General features: G+C 38.5%; 1 protein-coding gene across 5 annotated transcripts; it reads left to right on the top strand.

The window, feature by feature from the left end:
- Positions 1–792: 792 nt before the first annotated feature.
- On the top strand, positions 793–6929 carry Gpr85 (G protein-coupled receptor 85). Of its 5 annotated transcripts, XM_036181347.1 has the most exons (4): positions 793–1092; positions 1523–2137; positions 2494–2617; positions 3547–6929. In XM_036181347.1, exon 4 carries the CDS (start codon positions 3716–3718, stop codon positions 4826–4828), a length of 1113 nt encoding a protein of 370 aa, XP_036037240.1. In that variant the 5' UTR covers positions 793–1092; positions 1523–2137; positions 2494–2617; positions 3547–3715; the 3' UTR covers positions 4829–6929. The 5 variants fall into 5 exon arrangements, with proteins under 5 accessions (XP_036037240.1, XP_036037241.1, XP_036037239.1 ...); XM_036181348.1 differs by lacking the exon at positions 2494–2617; XM_036181346.1 differs by lacking the exon at positions 2494–2617 and having other exon boundaries at positions 824–1121.
- The last annotated feature ends 16646 nt before the right edge of the window (positions 6930–23575 follow it).

Consider the following 23575-nt stretch of genomic DNA (forward strand, 5'->3'; position numbering starts at 1 on the left):
AAGACTATTGTATATACAAATCCTTTTCTATTATCTAGCTCAACCCTTGGGTCGTAGTCCTGCACTTTTTGCCAGAGTGGATTATAGCTTCATGCTCTGGCAGTGTGCCCCTCCCTTTCATTTACTTCTAAACTTTTTAATCTGGATAGCCTAACATCTGGTCAACAGTGGGTGTTCAGCAAACTTACTTGAATCACTTAATCCATTAACTATTTTTTAATCTTAAAAGTTCAATAAATCATCATTCTTTGCAAAATGCATTGAGATACAATTTAAGAAGTAGAAAATTATTTTGTAGTTTCATAAAAATAGCTTGAGATTTCACTTAGAAGATTTTCCCCATCATATAGTTCCAAGTTCTGCAGAATCATGGTTTACAAAAACTGGGATGTCTTACTTGGGTGGAAATATCTTCAAGTTACTTTCTGTATTGTTGCAGGATTGACTCTCCTAAGTAAAGGAAATGCCTATAAGCAAGTGCCTTTTGGTTATCCAAAAGAACACACACACACACACACACACACACACACACACACACACACACCCCTAATCATTATATTTTTAATTGGCTAAGAAAATCTCCAATCAAATCAGGGCAGTTTAACATTATTTCAGCATTACTAACATTGGTCTTTGTGTAACGACTGTGACATCATGACAGTGAAGTATTCATTTTTAAGCCTTAAACATTTTACCTCTATGTGTCCAATAGAAATACAATATGTAAATTAACCTATATTATCTGTATGCTGATTGGCTTGACTTCCCCTGAATGTCACAATCTCACCACCCAGCGATGAGGTATTTTACTGCTGTCTCGAGATCAAATTATTACTGTAGAGAGGTTTTTTTCTGTTTCATTAACAGATTATTATAAAGCAATAATCTTGCAGCAAGACAAGCAGACGTTTTACCTTGGGAATTAATGAAAGCGTGCCTGCTAGCTTTTTAAGGGGTGGAGAGTGGGTAGTTGTTTAAAATCTTACCCCACCCTCACAAAAACTCTTTGGAAATGGGATAATCGGGACGTGGATGATTCTAGAGGCGTTCCTAATCACCAGGTGTCAGACTATGTGGTGTTTGTGGACTGGTGTAAGTTTTCGGTATTCATCATATTCCTGGTAATTTTTTTTTATGTCTAATAACAAAGGAGAGGAAAGGGGGAACTCATACACACCACCGCTTTGACATCAGCAACCTATTGGTCAGCCCGGCTTGGAGGAGAAAGGAGAGGCTTGTAGCTTGGTGGGGTGGGATGTGAGGAACAGCCATGTAAAATCTCTGTTCTCCTGATCCGTTAGTCACGTTGGAGAAGGTAGAATGAGTGTAGATCGTTTTTGCTCTTGCCGACTGAACTTAGCATCTCCTTCCTTAAACACAGATCTGCGTGCCTTCGAGAACAGATGACTAACAAAGACAGGGCTGCCCTAACCTGCTTTCCTTCTTCCCCCATTGACAAGATTTTTGACTGTGCTTAATTTTTTTTTCTGTCTTTTTTCATTCTTTCTTTTTCTTTCCTCAGCTAACGTGCCAAATCAAAGACCAGCAGGGAAAATCATTTGAGAAGAATTCTGCAAGGCGCATCCAATGCTTAGCAGGACCACCCTGACAGAGAAAGGAAGACGATGTTTCGGGAAGGCGAGGGTTCGGGGCAGCTGGGGCGGAGGCGGCGGTCCGCGGCACGGTGGCTTCGTGCGCTGCCCTAGGGGAAGAGGATGGGCCTGAGGTCCGGGAAGAGCCTTCCCGAGCCCCCCACTTCCAATGCGGGGAGGGAAAAGTTCCGAAGCAGCCTCGAGGGAACAAAAGCCTGATTCGGGGCCGGCTGAACTGGACAGGACATTGAAGCAAGCCAGCCTGCTCCGGAGACAGGCAGGGGCTCCCGCTGGCCGGGCGGAGGAGGCCGGAGCAGCCCTTGCCGCCGCCCTCGCCACCGCGCCGCCGCCGCCGCGGCCCCTGCGTTACTGGGGGAGACGGTGCCGCTGCGACAGGGGAGGACGCGGCTGGAGCTGAAGGAGGCTCCAACGCGCAGGCGCCGCCGAGCCCTGCCTGGATGCTCAGTCAAGGCACTCAGGAAAAAAAAATCAGCAATTTATAGAAAGAAGAAGCTATAGTCTGTCGGGATATCCAACACCAACAGGTAGGAGGATATACTCTCGGTTAAGTTTGGGGGAGGGGGTTGCACCGTGTTGATGAAACTGCAGGTTCACCAGGATACAGCCCTCCCAGAGGGTTTTTTTTTTTCCTTCCCTTTCTGACAATAAACTGCATAATGGAAGTACATTCAGACAATGCATCTTCTGTAAGGCTTATTGAGAGTTCGGTTTCTGGAAAGCTTTGCAAAACTGAGGAATACCAGACTGCGAATCACCGGGAATCCTTCCCTTGCAGCACAGAAGCAATCTCTCCCCATCTTCGAGTATGTAATGCATCTCTCTCTCTCTCTCTCTCTCTCTCTCCTCCCCTCCCCCTCCTCCATCCCCGTTATAAATCCAGGGGTGGTGGATTTCAGGTTTCGTAATGTTGCATGATGTGATCGGTATTTGCCCGGGGATGCACCGGTTGGGAAATTAGCATCATCGGATGCAGTTCTGCTTGGGTTTCCATCAGCATATTCCAGGCAAGTGAGAAGTGGCAAAGGAAACTCGCTTCGTGGGAATAACAGAGGAAGCTGATTTCCCTGGTGTGGCTCCCAGGCACCTAGGAGACAATGTGCATTTTGTTTAAAAATAAAGCCACTTGTGATTTGCAACAAAGATTATCAGTGTAAATGAGAAAAGCTTAATTGCCTAAGAAATACCATTTCATATTATATTCATTTGAATCCAGGCAGCCAAGGTTTACAAATGGAAGTGCATTATCCCTCTGGGTGTGTTTCCCTGGCCAGTATTTACATTAACCATTTTTAATAATCATGTTGGCTTAAAAGCTACAAGATTTGCCAAAAAGGGGGGTGGGTGGGGTAAGGAGAGAAAGACAAAAGATTAAAACACATCAAATCTTCGGACAGATTTCTATTCATTTTAAGTCCGGTGTCGAAATCATGCCTCAAGATGAATCAACAAATACTCTCCTGCAGCATGAGCTGGGGCACTTGACTTAAAAAGGTATATTTTGCAGAGGTTCTCTGGATGCAAATGAGCAGAGAAGCTTCCTTTAAAATACTGATGGTACTAAAAGAGCTCTAATAATTGTGGATAGCCTCCTCTCTGTCTCCTATCGGTAACCTTGCAGATTCCTTTGCAAAGCTAGTTACTAATTCTTGGGCTGGCGTATCTTACAACTGTGGGACAATTTATTCCCTTCCCTCATGAAGGTGCCCACATCTGACGAGATGGTGTCTAAAACAAGGACATCGTTAAGTTCACCTAGCTTAGGACACTAAAACAGCCAGTACCCTGACATCTCAAGCAAATGACTGCTGGAACAAACAGTCGTGTTTAAAATGGAAACTTTATTTGCTTCCTCATAAAGGGCCAGCTTTCTGCTTGCTTTGACATCATGGCTTGTTAACTTAAGAACTGATAGTTCTCTTCTTTTCTTCTTCAGATATTCTGATGGCAAATCACATGGAAGGAAAGAGGAAGCATGAGCACAGATTGGATCAGATCTCTTTGTGGATTACATTTTCAGTAAAATGCATGGATCTAGCTTTTCCCTGTTCTTGTATCTAGATCATGAGACTTGACTGAGGCTGTTTTTTATCCTCCATCCATCTATGGCGAACTATAGCCATGCAGCTGACAACATTTTGCAAAATCTTTCGCCTCTAACAGCCTTTCTGAAACTGACTTCCTTGGGTTTCATAATAGGAGTCAGCGTGGTGGGCAACCTCCTGATCTCCATTTTGCTAGTGAAAGATAAGACCTTGCACAGAGCTCCCTACTACTTCCTGCTGGATCTGTGCTGTTCAGACATCCTCAGATCTGCAATTTGTTTTCCATTTGTGTTCAACTCTGTCAAAAATGGCTCTGCCTGGACTTACGGGACTCTGACTTGCAAAGTGATTGCCTTTCTGGGGGTTTTGTCCTGTTTCCACACCGCTTTCATGCTCTTCTGTATCAGCGTCACCAGATACTTAGCTATCGCCCATCACCGCTTCTATACAAAGAGGCTGACCTTTTGGACGTGTTTGGCTGTGATCTGCATGGTCTGGACTCTGTCTGTGGCCATGGCCTTCCCCCCAGTTTTAGACGTGGGCACCTACTCGTTCATTAGGGAGGAGGATCAGTGCACCTTCCAACACCGCTCGTTCAGGGCTAACGACTCCCTTGGATTTATGCTGCTCCTCGCCCTCATCCTCCTAGCCACACAGCTTGTCTACCTCAAGCTGATATTTTTTGTCCACGATCGAAGGAAAATGAAGCCAGTCCAGTTTGTAGCAGCAGTCAGCCAGAACTGGACCTTTCATGGCCCTGGAGCCAGTGGCCAGGCAGCTGCCAATTGGCTAGCGGGATTTGGAAGGGGTCCCACACCACCCACCTTGCTGGGCATCAGGCAAAATGCAAATACCACAGGCAGAAGACGGCTGTTGGTCTTAGATGAGTTCAAAATGGAGAAACGAATCAGCAGAATGTTCTATGTAATGACTTTCCTCTTCCTGACCTTGTGGGGCCCCTATCTGGTGGCCTGCTATTGGAGAGTTTTTGCAAGAGGGCCTGTAGTACCAGGGGGATTTCTGACAGCCGCTGTCTGGATGAGTTTTGCCCAAGCAGGGATCAATCCCTTTGTCTGCATTTTCTCCAACAGGGAGCTGAGGCGCTGTTTCAGCACAACCCTTCTTTACTGCAGAAAATCCAGGTTACCAAGGGAACCTTACTGTGTTATATGAGGGAGCATCTGTAAATCCTTAGCCTTGTGAAACACTAACCCTCTCTGCTAAGCAATTGTGGCCTGTAGCCATGTCTTGAGAAGAAAAGCAAGGATGGGATCAGCAGTTGTAAGGATTTGGGCAACATTCTGCAGTCTTTGCAATAGTTCACCTAAAATCCTATTTTCAATCTCAGAGTGATCCTGCTGACTGCCGGCGAAGGTTTGTAATTAAGAAAGGACAGAGAACCACTGCCCTAAGTTTCTTTCCATGGTTGAACACTAGACAATGAGTGTAGCAGGTGCTAAGTGTCAGTGCTAAATGCTGTGTATATCATTACATATGAAAAAACTTAAAAACAATTAGCATTGGACATTTGAATAAATTAAGTTGACATGAGGTAAATGTGTTGATAAAAGCTAATTTTAGAAGTTTGAAGACTTTAAAACATTTCATACTATTTTTGTTTTGCAAAGACTTCACACTACTGGGGGACTTAAAAGTACTGTAATCCTCTAAAGATGTGCCATGAATTATTGGGGTACAACACTTTAAACACGCCTTGTAAGTTTGGGGGAGCATTCCAAAGCAGTATATCAGTTCCAATTAGAGTTTACCTTTTTGTATTAATATATTGCTATTTCTAAATGCCACTTTCCTTCCTTACCAGTGAAATTGCTAGCATTGAACTACTGTATTATGTGTTTTCTGTTCATTCAGTAAAAAAGTTTCCAGTTCGTTTCTATTTTACAAATGCTAGATATCTGTCTGGGAGGCAACATGAATGGTATCAACTGACCACAGATGAGCAGTTCTAATGATGCAGAATAAACACATGTTGCCTTAAAGGGTTATCTAGTATCCTTCATATTGTTTAGCAGTGGAGAAAATAGTCAAGAGGCATTGAATCAGTGACTGGCCCTGGCTGTTCATCAGGAAGTGCATGGAAGAGCATTGAATACTTTTCCATTTTTCCTCACATGGTTTGGAAATTAAGGTGCACATCACTTGGATAAAGAGATTTTCTTCTGAGGTGTGCTGCCCATTCTAGGGTGTTCTAAGAAGCAGACAGTTGCTGTATGTTTATATTGTAAGTCAGCTGTCAAGTGGAGCCCACAGCCTTAGGATGACACCCGGCACAATTTGTGAAGTGTTTATTCTGTGGAAGGCACAGTCTTGTTTATACTTTCTGCACATTCAGTGTATTGGTCGTTTAAATTATTTCAGTTTTAACTTGTGAAAGCTTATAATATGATTTCTGGTATTTTAGAAATACATTAGATTCTGTGAGTCTCATTCTTTAAGATACAGATGTGTGAACTTCAATATAAAGTTGCATTTGCCAAAATTTATCTGTGTAGCCTGTTAATTTTCGTGGAATAAATTTTACATTTTTGGCATAAAATTTTCTTTAATATTGCAAACAAGCACAAACTAGAAAAATTAGCTTTATTATGGATTTTTTTATTTATTTATTTTGTAGCTACCATATTCTGAGACTGGAAATATATGTCTGACAGCATAAAGCTGACTTAATATTTCTAAAGCATTTTTGGGTAACTTTTCAAATCCATCCTTTTACTTATTCTTATATGGCAGTAGTATTTACAAACAAATACATGCCTAATTGTTTGGTTTGGAATTTTAATATAATTATTACACTTTAGTGTACAGTAGAATTTGAGTTCTAAATCTATTACTTGCCAAATGGTTTGCAGAAATAGTACAACAAAGCCAGAGAAAGCTGTTATTAGTTCTATTGGCTTTCCATTGTTTTGTTTCTGGAGGTATTTTTGTTTGTTTGTTTTGCATTTGTATTTGTATTTGAAAAATAAGGTTAAGAACTGAGTGAAAAAGAATTTCTTATTGATATAATACTTATATAAACAGAATTTTTAATGTAAATAGAAAAATCAAAAAACTGAAATTTTTAATGGTCTATGCAACTCTTCAGTTTTGCTCAAGCCATGATTAGTGAGCATTCTAACCTCATTTCTACACCAAAGCTAATTTGATCTGAGACAAAGTTTAATGCACAGCAGTGAGGCGGATCTAGCAATAAAAGCTCCTTGTTCATACTAAAACCATTACCTAAAACACAATAAAGACAGTGTTACCAAAACATGGTCTCCTAACATGTTTCCATCTCAAAATTTACAGGAAAGACATGATGTTGGTTGTTTTCATGGAAAACTTGGCTGCAAGTTTCAAATATCAATCAGAAATTTCAAAAATGGTCTTGAGGCCAGAGAACATAGGTTTCACTAATCCATACTTTTATTGTTTAGATAGGTCAATAGATGTGGATTAAGTTTTGTGGGGGAGGGTTAGGAATAAGTTGGCCTGACTCCACCTAGCTACTTGGACTAACAACTCAGTTGGTATAAATGACTGGTCCCAGGGGGTTAGTGAATACAGCTAACCCTGTGGCTGTCCCTGTTGGTCAGCTTGTCATTTTCAGGTGAAGGCTGAAGCAATGAATCAGACACAGCCTCGCTTTACAGCCAGATTTGTAAGTGAATACACAATAGTAGTAATCATAAAAAATAAAAGTCATTTCCAGTGTCTTTATGACATTATCTATTTTGGCAACAATTTCAAGAGTCAGTAAAAAACAGTTGGTAATTAATTCCACTTGAATTTTTTACTAATCTTCATTCCATAAAAATACATCCTCAATAGGGAGTCCAGTTTCCCATTGAGAAAGACTCACCATCAATAAATAATGGGTTCCTCTTGGACTAATTACACTATGGAGCTGAACTGTCTTTACATTGTTTTCCATCATAGTGGTAGTGTTTTTCATTGGATATACCTGTACTCGTCATCTGGCTCCTTTTATATACAGTGGATTTATATGTTTGTGACTGTGGAATCTCACGCAGATATTAACTAAGGAAGACTGAGGTGAGTAGCTTGCCTGGTTTTCTACATAGGCTTGATTTGAATAACTGATTACAGTTGAAAAACATTCATTGTAAATAGGAAAATCAATTGACTCTCTTCTTCAGATGTTGGCTAATTGAATTTCAACACCATCATGCTCTATAGAATTAACTCATTGTCATTGTTAACACTTGGATGTGGCCACTTTCCCAATCATCAACATTTCTATGGATGCTTACCTGAGTAGCTTGTTCATTTATTCATTTGTTCAGTAAATTCATCCTAGGCTCTGTTCACACTGTGAGGACTGAAGAACACATGACAGAAGGAGCTCTTCATGAGCTTAGTCAAGTGGGAAAGAATCAACAGATATGGAGTAAGGGCGAGTTGTGGGTCCTAAGACAATAAATACTCCTGGGTGAGGTCAGAATTAATGACTACAAATTAAGTTTGCTTCTACCTTCTCTCTAATGCCTTATCTCCTGGTTTGCCTTGGAATCTTTTATATATCATACACCCTCAACTATGGGGCAGTTTTTCCTACATTCCAAGGAAAGTGTCAGGACCCTGACACTTATGCTTAGATGAGTCACCATGCTGTGTTTTCAAAATAGCTCCCATGTTGTAAACAATTTGTATAAAGTCACGGAGAAACCTACATGTCAAGTCTCTCCTCACCCCCACTGTGTCCTAATTGTTTACTTCCAAAGAGGTAATTCAATTCCTACAAGAGACTTGGAGGTGAGTCTCTTCTGCTAGAGTCATACTTCTCTCAAAGTATCATGAAAACATGAAAATGTCTTGGTAAAGTGCAATCAAATAACAGACTTGTCACTGTGCACATTAATGATTACTATCGGGGGTCTTTCCTGGTGCCAGCCAAAAATAGAAATAATATATGAAATGGGGTGCATCTTTATTATTAAAGTGATCCACCCCTTTAGATGTATACTGCTCCTTATTGGGGTAAAAATACAACTCCTGAGTGCTCTGTAGCTGAAAAGTTGGTTTGGCCTCCAACAGTTGTTTCTATTAAAAGTACAATGAAATACATTCATAATTATGCTTATCTACACCTTTCAGCTAAGTCATTTAACTGCTGAACTGTGCTGCATCTGGGATTACTGCTGGGAAGTTGTAAATAGAACCCAAACTCCTCACTACTCCACATTTACCATCAGACAAATTTGAGTTTTTATTCTATCTTATCCCATGGGTAGCATAGTCTATAACTTGTTTACACACAAAATTCCAACTTATATTAATTCTATCCTAAAAATAAAAGTAGGTGCTAAATAATGACATGTTTCAAAAACTGGCTAGTGATACTAAAATCAAGATAAATTCTCTGAGTCTGTGAATTATTTAATATTCCCAAGTTTTATGATTTTGGTTTTTTGTGATTAAAAAACACATTACTTTTTGGTGATAGAGTTTATGAATATTTTGAATAGAAATTATAAGTTATTATCTGTTCATTAATGAAATTCTATTGTCCTTCTCAGTTATAGACATGCCATTGATTTTGTGACTTTTCTAGACCTTCAGAAACTTTATTTACCTCACATTAAGGAATTGCTCAATATTGAGATGAAATTAAGCCTGCATGGTGCTTAAAAATGAAGATACCATTTGTAAATGGCAAGTAAGTTAAAAGAGTAGTTTTTTTAAAAAAGAGGAGAAACATAGGGGAGATTTGGGGTGAACCTGACTAACAAACAGTTTGCCTTATGATGCAATGTGACAGATTCCAAAAATAACTAGTAAAACCAAAAGCCTTTAACTTTATAAAATGTTACATAAGTAAAGCTTTGTTTTTAAACAAGGGAAGGAGCTTTTGCATCATCTCCTTTTGCCAAGAGGATGTTGTCCATTAGCTGTCCACACCCTTTGGGTTAAAAGGCTTTTAAAGCCAGTTTCCTCTCCTCAAGTCAGGAAGTTGATCAAGCAGCAGATCCTCCAGTACTCCAGAGGAAACCCGGGAGAATGCGTTTCCCTAAAAGTGGCTGTACAAATAGACCTCTAGGAAGCCACCGGTCAATTGGAGGTTGAAGGGATTCACATTTGGCTTTCACAGCCAGCTCCCAGCTCCTTCTGATGCCTAAGGACACATCATCCTCTGAGTGTGGAAAATATTAGATTCTTGCCACTAATATTAAAGCTTATATTGTCATTCATGACATGTTTTATGAGATTTTTTGATAAGTAGTAAAATACTGAAGCATTTAACTTACATGGGTACCCAAGATTACAGGACGAGGAAGTAAGGTATCCATTATACCTTGGGCAAGGGATTGTACTACCAAAAATGTTAAAGATGGATTAAGAATTGGGCTTGAACTAGCTACAGCTAATCAGTTGCTTCTTTTTACAGACTTAAGAAAAGAAAAAACAATTAGATAGATGAAGTAGAGTTTGTTCCTTTGTCTTCCATAAAAAAAAAAAAATGTTGAACTTAATGTTGATTTTCTCCCATGCAAATGACTTTCCTATGCTTTTTACTAAACATTTGTTTACTGGAACCTAACAATTCATTATGCCTGCATTTAAGGTTAGATTCTGCCTCAACAACAGAAATGGGATTACAGTAGTGTACGAATTCTAGAGCTGTTAAGAAGTTTCAGTGAGCGCATCCCTGTGAGGCCCTGGCAGAGTCTAACATTTTCAATAAACTTTACTTTGTGCTGCAAAGAAGTTCACCATCTCTCACTGAAGACATCAACAGGGTATGAGACAATGTGATAAATGCTGTAAGGGAGACAGGTGAGCTAAGTGTTAAAACAACACAGACGAGCAATTAGCTCTGTGAAGGTGGAGAAGGGAGGTGAGAGAGAAGTGGCAAGTGAGCAGGCCGTGCAGGGTAATTTTAATGTCATTGGCTTGACAAAGTTAATAAAGCTATTCAGATAGAGGCATAACAAGATGGGCAAAAGAAAAAGACATGTGAAAACCCCTGATGGGTTCAACAGGAAACTAACAAAGAGGTTTACGTGGTGTAGCTGAAGCTGAGGGAGAACCAGCATGGTGGAGTAGCTAAAAAGCAAAACATTTGAAAGTTTACAGCCTGATTCTGTCTCTTCCTAGCTCTACAGTCTTAAAGATGTTAGCCAATAGTTTTGAATCTCAATATGCTTATCTGTAAATTGGGGGGGCGGGGATTTACAACTACTGGTTTTAAAATTTTGTTTTGAAAATGATATTAAATAATAAGAATTTGTAACAATATGCCCAGGAATATTCTCAACATGTTTCTGGTATTAACTCATTTGACAATCAAAACTAGGTGCTATTAATATTTATAATCTGTAAATTTAGAAGCGGCAGCAGAGAATTAAGTAACCTGCACAAGTTAGTAAAGACAGGGTGGCTATCAAGCACATCGTGAAAAGTCCAGCCCAGCTAAACATTCATTCATGCAATATCCACCCCAGCTAAACATTTATTCATGCAATGAATACTCATAAATGGTGGCTGTGGTTGTCGTTTCTATTGATTGCTGCTGTTGCTGGTGTTAAGAACATCATTATTGAAAGGTTAGAAACCAAGGAAACAGAAGGAGCACAGCAGAGGCAGAGCTCCAGGCCTTTAGAATTCAGCTCCACCTTGCTTGCCTGCCTGCCTGCCTTTCCCACAGAGACTGAAAGAAACAGAAGACTAGGTCACTAAAACCCATCTCTGCTTTCATGTAGGATCCTGCTACTGGAGAATGGAAAATCTATCAGGTTTTTCTTTTTTTCTGGATGACTTTTCAGAAGGACACAGCTCAGATTTGAAAAGTGGGTTGCACAATTCACACCAGGTGGACAGTTTTGCCTAGATCTGGCTATTTTTCTGTACTATACAAGTCTTGTCACATTCTCAAAAGGGAAGATTTAATACAGTGGATTGTTATAGGCTGCATAAAATCTTTTCATTCAGTCTGTCTAATCTCTCTTAAAGGTCTGCCTTCCAGGAACACCATTCCCAGTCCCTGTGTCAAGGAAAGATATTTCTTTTTCTACTCTCAAATCTTTCACAGCTTCCATGCCAGTGTTTAGATCTCTATTTTGTAAGGGGATCATTCATAGAGTGTGGTAGAATTACTTTGAAATATTGTTTATATGTTATTCATGAAGCCAGGTAACTCTCATACATTTTTATCTACTGACTTCATGTGGCCAGTGGCTTACATGTCTAGTCATCCATTACTGACTCTTTTAATATGTTCATTTGCCAATTTTCCTGGTTTCCATTAACAGTTGTGCTTCATCCTTTCCATTTGTTCTCTTCAGCCGTAATTGTCAAGGTGAGTCTGTCCTCTAAAGTGATAGGTGCCATCTCCCTCTGTTTCCACACACTGACTTCTGTGGCTTCAAGAAACACTGCTGTTATTTCATCATCCTGTGTATTGGGGGAAAAAATGGTCAGAGTGAGTATTAGGAGCTGGTCCACTGGTCAGCTACAAGCTATGATCAATTTTCTTGACCTCTTAGTTCTCTCACTGTATAATGAAATTCCTCTGGCTTGGAAAAATCTATAGTTTATCTATCTGGGTCATGGATATTTCAAGGATATTAAAGTCATGGTTATTCCTATCCAACAGAACTTCTCTCAACTGGCAGTGGTCCCCTGAGAGTCACTTCCTTTGTATAATATTTGAACTATCTAGGTCCCTACCTAAGCAGCTAAAGGCCCAAGCTGATCCCAGCTTATTGATATCAACACTGGCTAATATCTATCTATAGCACATTAATACACTCACTAGGCTTTTGCTTTATTCATGTGCTAACTTCATAACAGCACTTTTAATTTTAATCAGACAGATCTGATGTTCTGCTTCCATTGCAAATGACCAAATTATGGATATTTGTGCCCTGTTATTCCTTTTTATGGTTTGTCTTCAATTATAAATAATTCATGGATTTCTTTTACAGGGAGCCAAACCGGCTTCAATTTCTATTCCAAAATATAAGGAATAAAATCTAGGGAGATATTTTAATACTTCCACAGTTTGTGATTTCAGAACCACCCACCTTTGAACAGATACTTCATTAGCACCTACTGTGTACTGAAAGTTGTACAAAGTACTTAATAAATCTTTTCATTAAATCTGGTATTGGCTTGGGTTTTAGTCTTCAGATTTGTGAAGTGAACATAGATCAACTTGTCTTTTGTATCTGTGTTTGCTGTGTCAAATGTGCATGAAGACCTTGCCTTTCAAAGGCAATGGTGTTTTACAATGATATTTCATCACATTCAAGGACTGGGTCAAAAGTCTAGAAATAATTATGACTTTTTAAATGTATGCTTCTTACTCAGATCAACAAAGTAATTTAATTACTATAAAACATCATTTTCTGTTGTTGAATCTTGTGAATTTTTTACTTTTAAGAGTAAGAGGTAGAAAAGGTTCTTAGTTATATCATGGTAAGGATTTTAGGTACTGATTTGGTAGACTGAATGAGAAAATGTGTATGCACCAAGGATTCACAATTCAAGAGAATAAATGTTTCTATTTTTACATGGTCCACATGCATTGGAAATTCTACACAATTACTGCACCAGTGCCTCTAGACATGATGCAGCTCAGTTCCCTGATGCAGAAGGAAGCTGTGTTCTTCTCTGTGGTGCTATTATTTGTTATGCTTGGAAGGTTTTGAGCATTTTCTGCAGTACGTGAGTTCAAGTGCTTTGTATTTCCATTGTGAGCACAAAAAATCTGTCATTTTCAGGAACTACAAAAATAAGACATTTCCCATTGTATTGAGTCTTGCTAAGGAAAATTTGCTCTGTGTTATCATCAGTTTAGGAGCTGAAGAGACAGCTCAGTGAGTAAGGCTGCTGCAAGCATGAGGACCTGAGTTCAGATCCCAGCATCTACATAAGCAGTTGGGCACAGCTGCAAAGGGATTTGTCATCCTAGCACTCTTTGGGGGAGACACAGGAAGATCACTTGCAAACTGCAAGTCTCACCCCAGGCTCAGTAAGAGAATCTGTCTCAAAGGAACACAGTGGAGAGTGATAGATCCGGGTACTGACATACTCCTATATCATCTGCATATGCATGCATACATACGTGCACATATACCACATATATTACACACACCACCACCACCACCACATGAAGAACAACAAAACCTTATAAGGTCAGTTTAAATTATATTTACACTACAAAATACTTTCTCAAATATTCAACTAATAATTATTCTACTTTGAACCAACAAAAATTATATTTCCATTGATGACAATGGTCAAGTGTAGTGTGTTTATCATAACATAAGTTAGATAGCCAATTTTGTATCTTAGATATGTATCCATGGCAGAAAATAGGAAATATTCACCGTTATTATGACAAATCAAGATGTAGTGTATGAGTAGTCACCAAGAAAAGATACAGAAAAAGAAAGTGAAAAGAACGGCAGGGCTGGTCTAGTGATGAGAGCTAGTGATACCATGAAGAAAATAAAACTATTCACCAGCAGGGAAGTTTGAAACAGTTTCATGAGTAGTTTAGAATTTGACTTGCTGTTTAAAAGGACCTCCTTGTGTTTCATCTGTACATGGGATCAAATCCGAAGCACATTTACTAAGAGCTTTGGGAGACAGACGCCTTCTCATCTTCCCAGAGTCTTGGCTCATTTGTCCTTTTTCCATTCGGCATCACTCCCTTCCCTTCCAGCAACATACAGCCATATATTTTTCCCACTGAGCTGTCCAACTCAGTCCAGAGATCCACTCTCATTTTAGCTCATTGATTTGACCCACAGTTTTCTGAACACCCAGCTTATATGCTTATCTGTTTTATATAATTGGATGGTGTTCTTCGCCTCATTCAGATTTCCACAGAAATGAAATCTAAATTCATTCAGATTGATAAAAATTTAGAAAACTTGTAGGTTCATTTGCCTCATTTTGTACCTCAGTAATATCCCACCAAAAAACTTCAGCTTAGTATTTGGCAATAAATGTTTAACAAGCAGAAATATCATTTACATATTAGGACAAAAAAGCAAATATATATTATATATTATTATATATAATAATTATAATGATAATATAAATATATATTAGAAATTGTGTCTACCTATTGTTATCTTAAAGAAGTATTTTATTTTTAATTATTTATGTATCATAATTATGTATGTGTGCATCTGTGCCAGACTTGTACAGATGAGCACAGGTGGCCACCAAGGCTGGAAGTCAGCACAAGCCCACGTGGAGCTGGAGTTACAGGTGTTGGTGAGCTGCTGAATGCAGGTGCTGGAAACTGAACTTGAGTCCTCTGGAAAGGCAGCATATGCTCTTAACAGCTGAGCCAACTCTTCAGCACCCCCTATTGTGTTCTGAAAAAATAGCACTCACTTGGTCTTATCAAAATTAAGACAGTAACTCAAATATTATCTATCAAAAAGGTAGACTGTGTGTGTGTGTGTGTGTGTGTGTGTGTGTGTGTGTGTGTGTGTGTGTGTGTGTTATGAATATGTGTGGCTGTATTGTGCAGGTGTGCTCATCTGGATGGACTGACATGAAGACCAAACAACAACTTCAGGTGTCTTTCTCTATCTCTTTCCAACATATTTTGAGACAGGGTCTACCATTAAACCTGACCTTGCTATTTTGGGACTAAACTGGTCAGCCAATTAGCCCTCAGCATCCTCTTCTCTCCACCTCTACTCCAGCACTGGGTTAGAGATGCATGCTGCCATGACCAGCCTTTATCACAGGGTCCCAGGATCCGACTCAAGTCCACATGCTTTCATGGCAAGCTCTCCACCCACTGAGTCATTTCCCTAGGCTTCAGCTGAAAGTTCAAGGGTGATGAAGCTTGAACTATTCATAGTTTATTTTTCTCCATTGTGGTTTTGGACAAATGACCTGAATGGTCATAAAGGCTGTGTGATGATTTATAATAACCACAATTCTCATATAATTATGTAGACAGTATTTTAGTGTATTTTGTTTTAGTATATTAACATGGGGCAACATTCATATATGAGCATGTTATATTAATCAAGGATAGCTCTTTTCTGTATGCTTCAGTAAGGATCTAAATTATATTTTAATCAGTTATTCATCATGTGGTCAAAAATTAGAAATGAGTTACACTATAGCCAACTTTTCTGAAAATTCACAATGTCATCTATTAGATTTTGGAGAACAAGACCAAAATATGAGTTAAAATTACTAAGCACAGAAAATAATGTCTCAACATCAGTATATTTTCCACAATGACTAAAGCATTATAAAATTAAGCCTACTGTAGCCAGAAATTACACAGAGAGTAAAAAACTTTGGACTACTCAGCCCTAAATAGTATGTGTTCATCAAATCTCTCTCCTCAGAGCTCAGGCAACCCTGCGGAAGAGGAGGTGGAAGGAGGGTGGGAGTTGAGTGGATCAGGGACACCAAAAACCAAAACCTCCTAAATCAACATGATTGAAGTTCATAAGAGACTGAGCAGGATGCACAGGACCTGCACAGGCCTGCACCAAATCTTCTGAGCACACATTATGGCTTCCAGTTTTATGTTTCTATGGGATTCCTGAGTGTGCAAATGACTGAGTCTGTGATTCTTGTGCCTTCTCTTGGGCTCTTTTTCTTCTGTTGGTTTGCCTTATCTAACTTTGATGTGATAGTTTTTATTTTATCTTATTATATTTTATTTGCAATATTTTTAAAAACTGAATGAATGAATGAATACTAGCCATTTGGATAAACTTACAATTGAACTGTCACACCTTCTGATAGAGAATAATCAGTTTTCTCCAACAGAGGGACTGGCGAATAACCACTCTAGGAGAGGTCTTGTGTTCAGGAATGGTTGACCAGCATAGAATGGACTCCACAGATTTGTGTGTGTGCTTTTATTTGGTTACAGTGTGGTGTGTTGTTTTTCTTTCTGTCTTTTTTTTTTTTTTTTTTTTTTTTTGGTTTTTCAAGACACAGTTTCTCTGTTGCTTTGGAGCCTGTCCTGGACTAGCTCTGTAGACCAGACTGGCCTTAGATCCACCTGCCTCTGCCTCCCGAGTGCTAGAATTACAGGTGTGCGCCACCACCACCTGACACTGACTTTTTTTTTAAATTATTTTTCTTTTTGGATGTGGTTTTACCTTGTTTTCTTGTATTGGTTTTTTGTTTCAGTTTTGAGAAAGAACATAAAGTTGAGTAGGTAAGGGGAGGGAGATGATTTGGAGGGGCTTGGAGGAGGGGATGAACATGACCAAAACATATTTAAATTTTGGAATTGTTTTAAATAATTAAAATTAATTTTAAAAAGCAATAAAATTGGGCCTAGAGTAACCTAAATTTTCATAGATACTTCAAATGTAGTAATTGGTAATGCCTCTAAAACATTAAGAATGTGACCCTCTAATTCTATATTCCAGTTTTGTATGTCAAGAATGTTTATCCAACAATAGCTGAATTTTATATGTTCAAGTGCACTTTAGAATATTAGTTATTTTTTAAATAGACTAAGTAATGCTGTTCATACATGAAGGCATTATTATGTTATCATTGTAATGAACATAGTTATTATAAATTTAATTAATGGAGACAATTGGAGTGTCAGTTGAGTAAGCATGAGAAAGACATATAAACTCAGTTTTATTGAAAAATGAATGGGTTTATTGGTGATAAAACTAGATGGTTGGATTTCTTAATCTTATAATTATTTTTTTAAATGGAAAATTTTAAACTGTGGAGATGTAAGCTTAATTTTACAACTGAAATTTATTTTTACACACAAACCAGTCAAGGGATCTCTTGAGATTTAAATAATTTTAAGTGTCAGGGACAGTTACTGAATTTTTATTTTATTAATATATTAATATTGAAAATATTGCCATTCTTTATGCAACAAGCTGAACTTAGCTGTAGTTTGTTTCTGACAGAGAGATGACACATTTTTAAAAATTCTATTTGTGCACATGCTCATGTATGTGTGTGTTTCTGTGTCCGTGTGTTTGTGTGTGTCTCTCTCTCTGTGTATGTCTGTGTGTATATCTGTTTCTGTTTGTCTGTGTGTGTGTTTGTCTCTCTGTGTATCTGTGTGGGTGAGGTGTGTTTTCTTGTCTTTCTATGAGTGGATATGTTCACATATGTAGGTGTAAACAGAGGTCAGAAGTGGGCATTGGATCCTCTGGAGCTGGAACTACAAATGGTTGTGAGCCATCTGATGTATGGGCTAGAGATTGAATGCAGGTCCTCTGCAAGAGCAGTATAACCTCTTGAGCCATCTTCCCAGCCCCAGGTAGATTGGTTAATGTAAATCCATTTCTATACATTCATTCATACAAAATTTAAGTAAAACCTACGTCTACATTACATTGTACTGTTCCACTATGTTCAGGACAAATGATAGATGAAACACAATATCTGATTCATATAGAGCTTTTTTCATAAATATGGAATGGCTTCATTACATAGTTTATTACCCCAAAGAGCTGAATATCCCAGCTCCGGAGAGTAATTTTATCATTTAAAAAACATTGTTATTGTTAAGATTCTCACCCACTTTTATATTTTAGTCATTAAAAATTTATGAGGAAGCTGGGCGGTGGTGGCACATGCCTTTAATCCCAGCACTTGGGAGACAGAGACAGACAGATCTCAGCCTGGTCTACACAGCGAATTCAAGGGCAGGCTCCAAAACTACACAGAGAAACCCTGACCTGAACAAAGAATTATAAGGAAATCATTCCATAGACTCATATCTGAAACAATTGCTTCCTAAATCAAGAAAACAAGTATTCCAACCTATGAAAAAAAAATTTGGCATCTTAGCTTCTGTCAGGTGGGTCACGAAACTACATTCCCAAATAACAAGCATTTCTAGGGGGATGGGAGCACTCACTCATAAGCTTGTAGTAGTTTCTGTTAGTATGTGTGTTTAGTTTTCTTCAATGATTCAGTAAAGATGCTGTTCTGGACAGCTCATCAAACATTCTCATGAAAGTCAAGTTGGAACAGCACATATTCCATGTTAGGGCTGCATGATTTGGCATATTCTCTCTTTAGTTGGAAGCAATTGAATTGTTATGGACTTGGGTGACAATGGTTTTTAAATTACAACAAAAGGTGACTGAAATTGAAGTTTGGCCTGAGTTTCCTTTGCAACCTACAGACATCTACGCTGAAGCCCCCTTTTCAATGGATATTGGTAGTGCTGGACAAGCATGAAAGAGGGACAGATATGCAACTGGAGAGGATTGCGGGTAAAGCTCCTGAACATTCTTATGGCATCACATTATGGGTCTGCAAAGACTAGAGGAGATCTCATGGTTTCACTCCTAGTCAGTTTCCAAATTAATTTTTAATTTTTGAAACTTTATCTAACCAGGATTGACATGGTACTAAAATAAAGCAGAAGCTATGTATAGACGCCTGTTTGTTTTCCGTTCTTAGCCCTAGCTCTCCATCCTGCTGTTTACTCACCATCTTTTCATATAATGGCTAAAGACTGTTTAGTCTGGCCCCATCTGGCCAATTTTAAACATATCAGCCATACTAAAATTTTCTTTTACATCAAGGAATATAACAATGTTTTGAATGATTGTGGCAAATACCATGAGTTCTACACTCATTTTGTTTTCAAAATGCTCCCATTTTACAAAAATTTATATTGTTTACACTTTGAATTTCTACTATTGCCTTTGAATTTTTACTGAGCACTCAGTTTTAAAATTCAGATCCAATCATATTTATTTCCAAAGGAGAAATGGGAAAGTGCAGCTTCCTCTTTTTTCCTCCTCGTCACAGAGACTTGAATTCACTAGATATGTCTCATTTGTAAGAGACACACCCTAAAATCATGTTTTCAAGACTAAATTTTTCAAGAGAATTTTGCTATGCAGCCCTGTCTATCCTGGTAATCACTGCATAGTTCATGCTGGTCTTGAATTGAAGGTAGTCCTCCTGCTTCAGCCTCCGGATTGCTGAGTTATAGGCATGTCCCACCCCAACTGGCTATGCTATTTCAGTGTAAGGAATTTAAGTTTATCTAAACATTATAGGTGCCTACTAAGGCAACAAATCATGGCAACAAAAGCAAAATTATGCATGCACACTGCCCCAAGAGCTCAATAACAACCAAAGTAATGGGAGAGAAAATAAGACAGAGAACATGACTCCTGTTGATAAAATGAGTGGATGAATAATGTAAGCAGCTGTTTTAAGTCTGTAGAATTTAAGGGCATTTCTAGTGGACAAAGCTCTCCCCGAATGAGTTCATAGGAAAGAGCAGTATGAAAGGCTCCGAAGAGAATAGACCTAACCGTGTCTAACCTTGCAAGTCTGATGACTATTCCTATGCAATAATATCAGACAGATTGAATTCCTATTATAGCACATCACATTGTTTCAGGAAAATAAAAGAACTGCAAAGTCATTGATTAGAGTGAAATTTTAGAGGAGCAAGAAAGATTTTTGGCCACCCTGAATGACTTCTTCAGAAGTATTTGTGTCATCAATTCTCAGACATTACCAATGGATGTAAGTCACTCCAGTTTGAATGAATGACTTCTCCAGAAGTCTTTGTGTCATCAATTCTCAGACATTACCAATAGATGTAACTCCAGTTTGCTTAGAGGAAACTTCAAGAACTTAGTCTAATAATAGGCATTGTAGGATCCAGCATATGTGTGTATTGCATATGTTTTCACTTTTAAATGGATTAGAATGACATACTTTTAAAACATCTTTCTACATGCCACAGTATTTTAATCATGATGCTGCTAACCTTAAGTGACCTAGCTAATGTTACCTAGTCTTTCTCTGCCTCTGTTTTAACATTATGCAAAGGCTCCATAAAAACTCTTCATAGACTGATACACATTCCACTAAACTATCCTTCCTTCTTTTCTTCCTTCCTTCCTTCCTTCCTTCCTTCCTTCCTTCCTCCCTCCCTCCCTCCCTCCCTCCCTCCTTTCCTTCCTTCCTTCCTTCCTTCCTTCTTTCCTTCCTTCCTTCCTTCCTTCCTTCTTTCCTTTCTTTTTTTTCAGGATCTTGCTATAATTCAGACTGGCATTAATCTCACAATCCTCCTGCCTCAGCTTTCTAACTCCTTGTAGTTACAGGTATGTGACACCACATAGTTTTGATTCTGTATTTTAAATCTAAGATTATCAAGGTGAAATTGTTATTTCTATTTCTTTTTCTTTTTATTGAAAATATAGATTCTTCTCTCATGCAATACATCCCAAACCCAGTTTCCCTCCCTCCACTCCTCCTAGTTCCCACCACCTCCCCTCTTCCCCCAGATTCACTCCCCTATAACTACTTCATTTAACAATATTGAAGAAAGATGGACTCATAATTAAAATATGTTCTGCTTTCATAAATGGTACCCAAATGACTGAAAGAAGTAATGGAGATTTTAAGTGCATATAAGGAATCTACCTTCCACAGCAAGTCCTCATTTTGTGGAAAGGAACTTGAAACAAGCTTTAATCACTGACAGACACATATACATATACATATGCCCTAAAATTGCCCATGCTGGAAATGACAGAAAAATAGATTTTTTGATGTTTGAAGAAAGATTGTGAGTCATATCATTTTCCCACTTCTAAGAAGATACTAGAGAGTGACTGAAATAGCACATTAGAAATCATGGAACAGATGTATCTGGGTTCAGTTCTTGTGGTGATGTGGGGAAAGGAAGCCAGTTACTATTTTACTTATGGTTATAAGAACAAAACAATAGTAGAAACCAACAACCTGCAGCGAAATGCCAAGCGAATTCTACAAAAGACTTGAAGTTCACAATCCCATATCTGTATAGTGTTCTCAGTGTGTAGTCCAGCACATGGGACAGCACCATAGCATGAAGGAGTCTGCCTGTGATGGACAAAAGTTGGCTACAGCTCAATTTACAAAGAACAGGTGACCACTTACAATTAAATGCTTGAAGAGCCACCAGATTCTTCCCACATATATTTTATTTCCTTTTAAGGTGGCTGAAACTCCTGTTCTACTAGAAGCAGTTAAATTGTGAGTTTCCCATACTAAAAAATTAATTCTGAAATCCTACATCCCAACCAAACTTCTCCCAGACTTCTTCTGGATAACTGTGTGATAAATATGCATGTGTCTACAACATCTATGATGTTAGTTATGTCAAAGATGTGACACTTTTGTGTACTTTCCACTTACACAATAAATATAAGATTACCAAAAATGCCCCCCTGATTCCAAATGCAACAATAAATAAACTTTCTTAGGACTTTGATTCTAAGCACTTACTGTGTGTATTAGCTCACCTCATTCTTATAGCAAACCTACAAATACAGATACTTTCATCACCTTTACATGGGAGGCAAAACTGAGGTACATGGAGGTAAAATAATTTGTCCCAGCTGAGGATATAGCTCAGTTCATACAGTTATTGCCTAGCATGCATGAAGTCCTGTGTCTGATCCCCAGTACTGCATCATGACGGTGCATACTTGTAAACCCAGCATTCAAGATACCTGGGCAGGGAAAACAGATGTTCAAGGCCATCCTGGGCTACATAAATCCCCTTAAAAATACTATAAAGTGAATCTCTTGTCTAAGAAAACAATTTGTCTAAAGTAATGGAATTCATGTATATAGGGGTCAGTCTTTGAACTTAAGCAATCTCTGTTCAAGGTATAGGAGTGTGTCACAATACAGTATTAGTCAATGAAGCTTTCTTGCCTGACATCTTTTAGGATAACACTCTCAGCCTTTATACGACCGAGTTCATCACTTCTTCTGAAGCTTGCTACTCTTCCCAAGTTGTCTAAACACTGGTTTATTTCAAATTTTTGTTATCATCTCTGACCCTATCCTCCTGTTGGTCATGAGTCAAGATGAGGAACGAAACTTTCCACTGAATGTAAGCACTGTAACCTGCAAACTTTTCTTTTTCTCTTGCTCCTTGTTCCATATGTAATGTAGTCCATGGAGACCAATTCCAAAAGCTACAACAGGTTCAAAGAAAAGGTCTACTGACACCAGTGAAAACCAGAGACATAAGCACACCCTGCACTTGGGAACAGGTAAGGCCCCATCTCCGGACTGGGCAGACCAGGTTCCTAGTCCCTAGGTCCTAGGGGCACACACATGGATGCCAACCCAGACTATTATATCCAGCAACACTCCATACATAGAGTAAATATTCCATGATAAAAACATATTTAAACAATACCTATTCACAAATCCAGTCCTACAGAAAGCACTAGAAGGAAAAATCCAACCTTAGGAAGTTATACACCCATGAAAATACAGGCAATAGATAATCCCACACCAACAAATGCCAAAGAAAAGAAACATACAACACTACCAAAAACAAATAACAGAAATTAATAATCACTGGTTATTAATATCCATTAACATCAATGGTCTCAGTTCACCTATAAAAAGACACAGGCTGACAGAATGGATACAAAAACAGGATTCATCCTTCTGCTCCATACAATAAGCACACCTCATCTTCAAAGACAGATACTACCTCAGAGTAAAAGGCTGAAAAAGACTTTCCAATCAAATGGACCTAAGAAGCAAGCTGGTGTAGCTATCCTAATATGTAATAAAATAGACTTCAAACTAAAATCAATCAAAAGAGATCAGGAAGGACATTACATACTTATCACAGGGAAAATCCACCAAGATGAAGTTTCAGTTCTGAACATTTATCACCCAAATACAAGGGCACCTGTATTTGTAAAAGAAACATTACCAAAGCTTAAATCACACATCAAACCACATACACTAATAGTGGGACACTCAACACCCCACTCTCACCAATGGACAAATCTGCCAGACTAAATAACAGAGAAATAAGGGACCTAAAAGAAGTTATGACTCAAATGGACTTAATAAATATCTACAGAACATTCCACCCTAACACAAAAGAATATACCTTCTTCTCAGCACCCA

The sequence above is a fragment of the Onychomys torridus genome, chromosome 3 (assembly GCF_903995425.1).
Source record: "Onychomys torridus chromosome 3, mOncTor1.1, whole genome shotgun sequence".
Lineage (NCBI taxonomy): Eukaryota > Metazoa > Chordata > Mammalia > Rodentia > Cricetidae > Onychomys > Onychomys torridus.

What these genes read in the sequence shown, in the direction of transcription:
- Gpr85 (XM_036181347.1), top strand. Translation starts at nt 3,716, where the DNA reads ATGGCGAACTATAGCCATGCAGCTGACAACATTTTGCAAAATCTTTCG.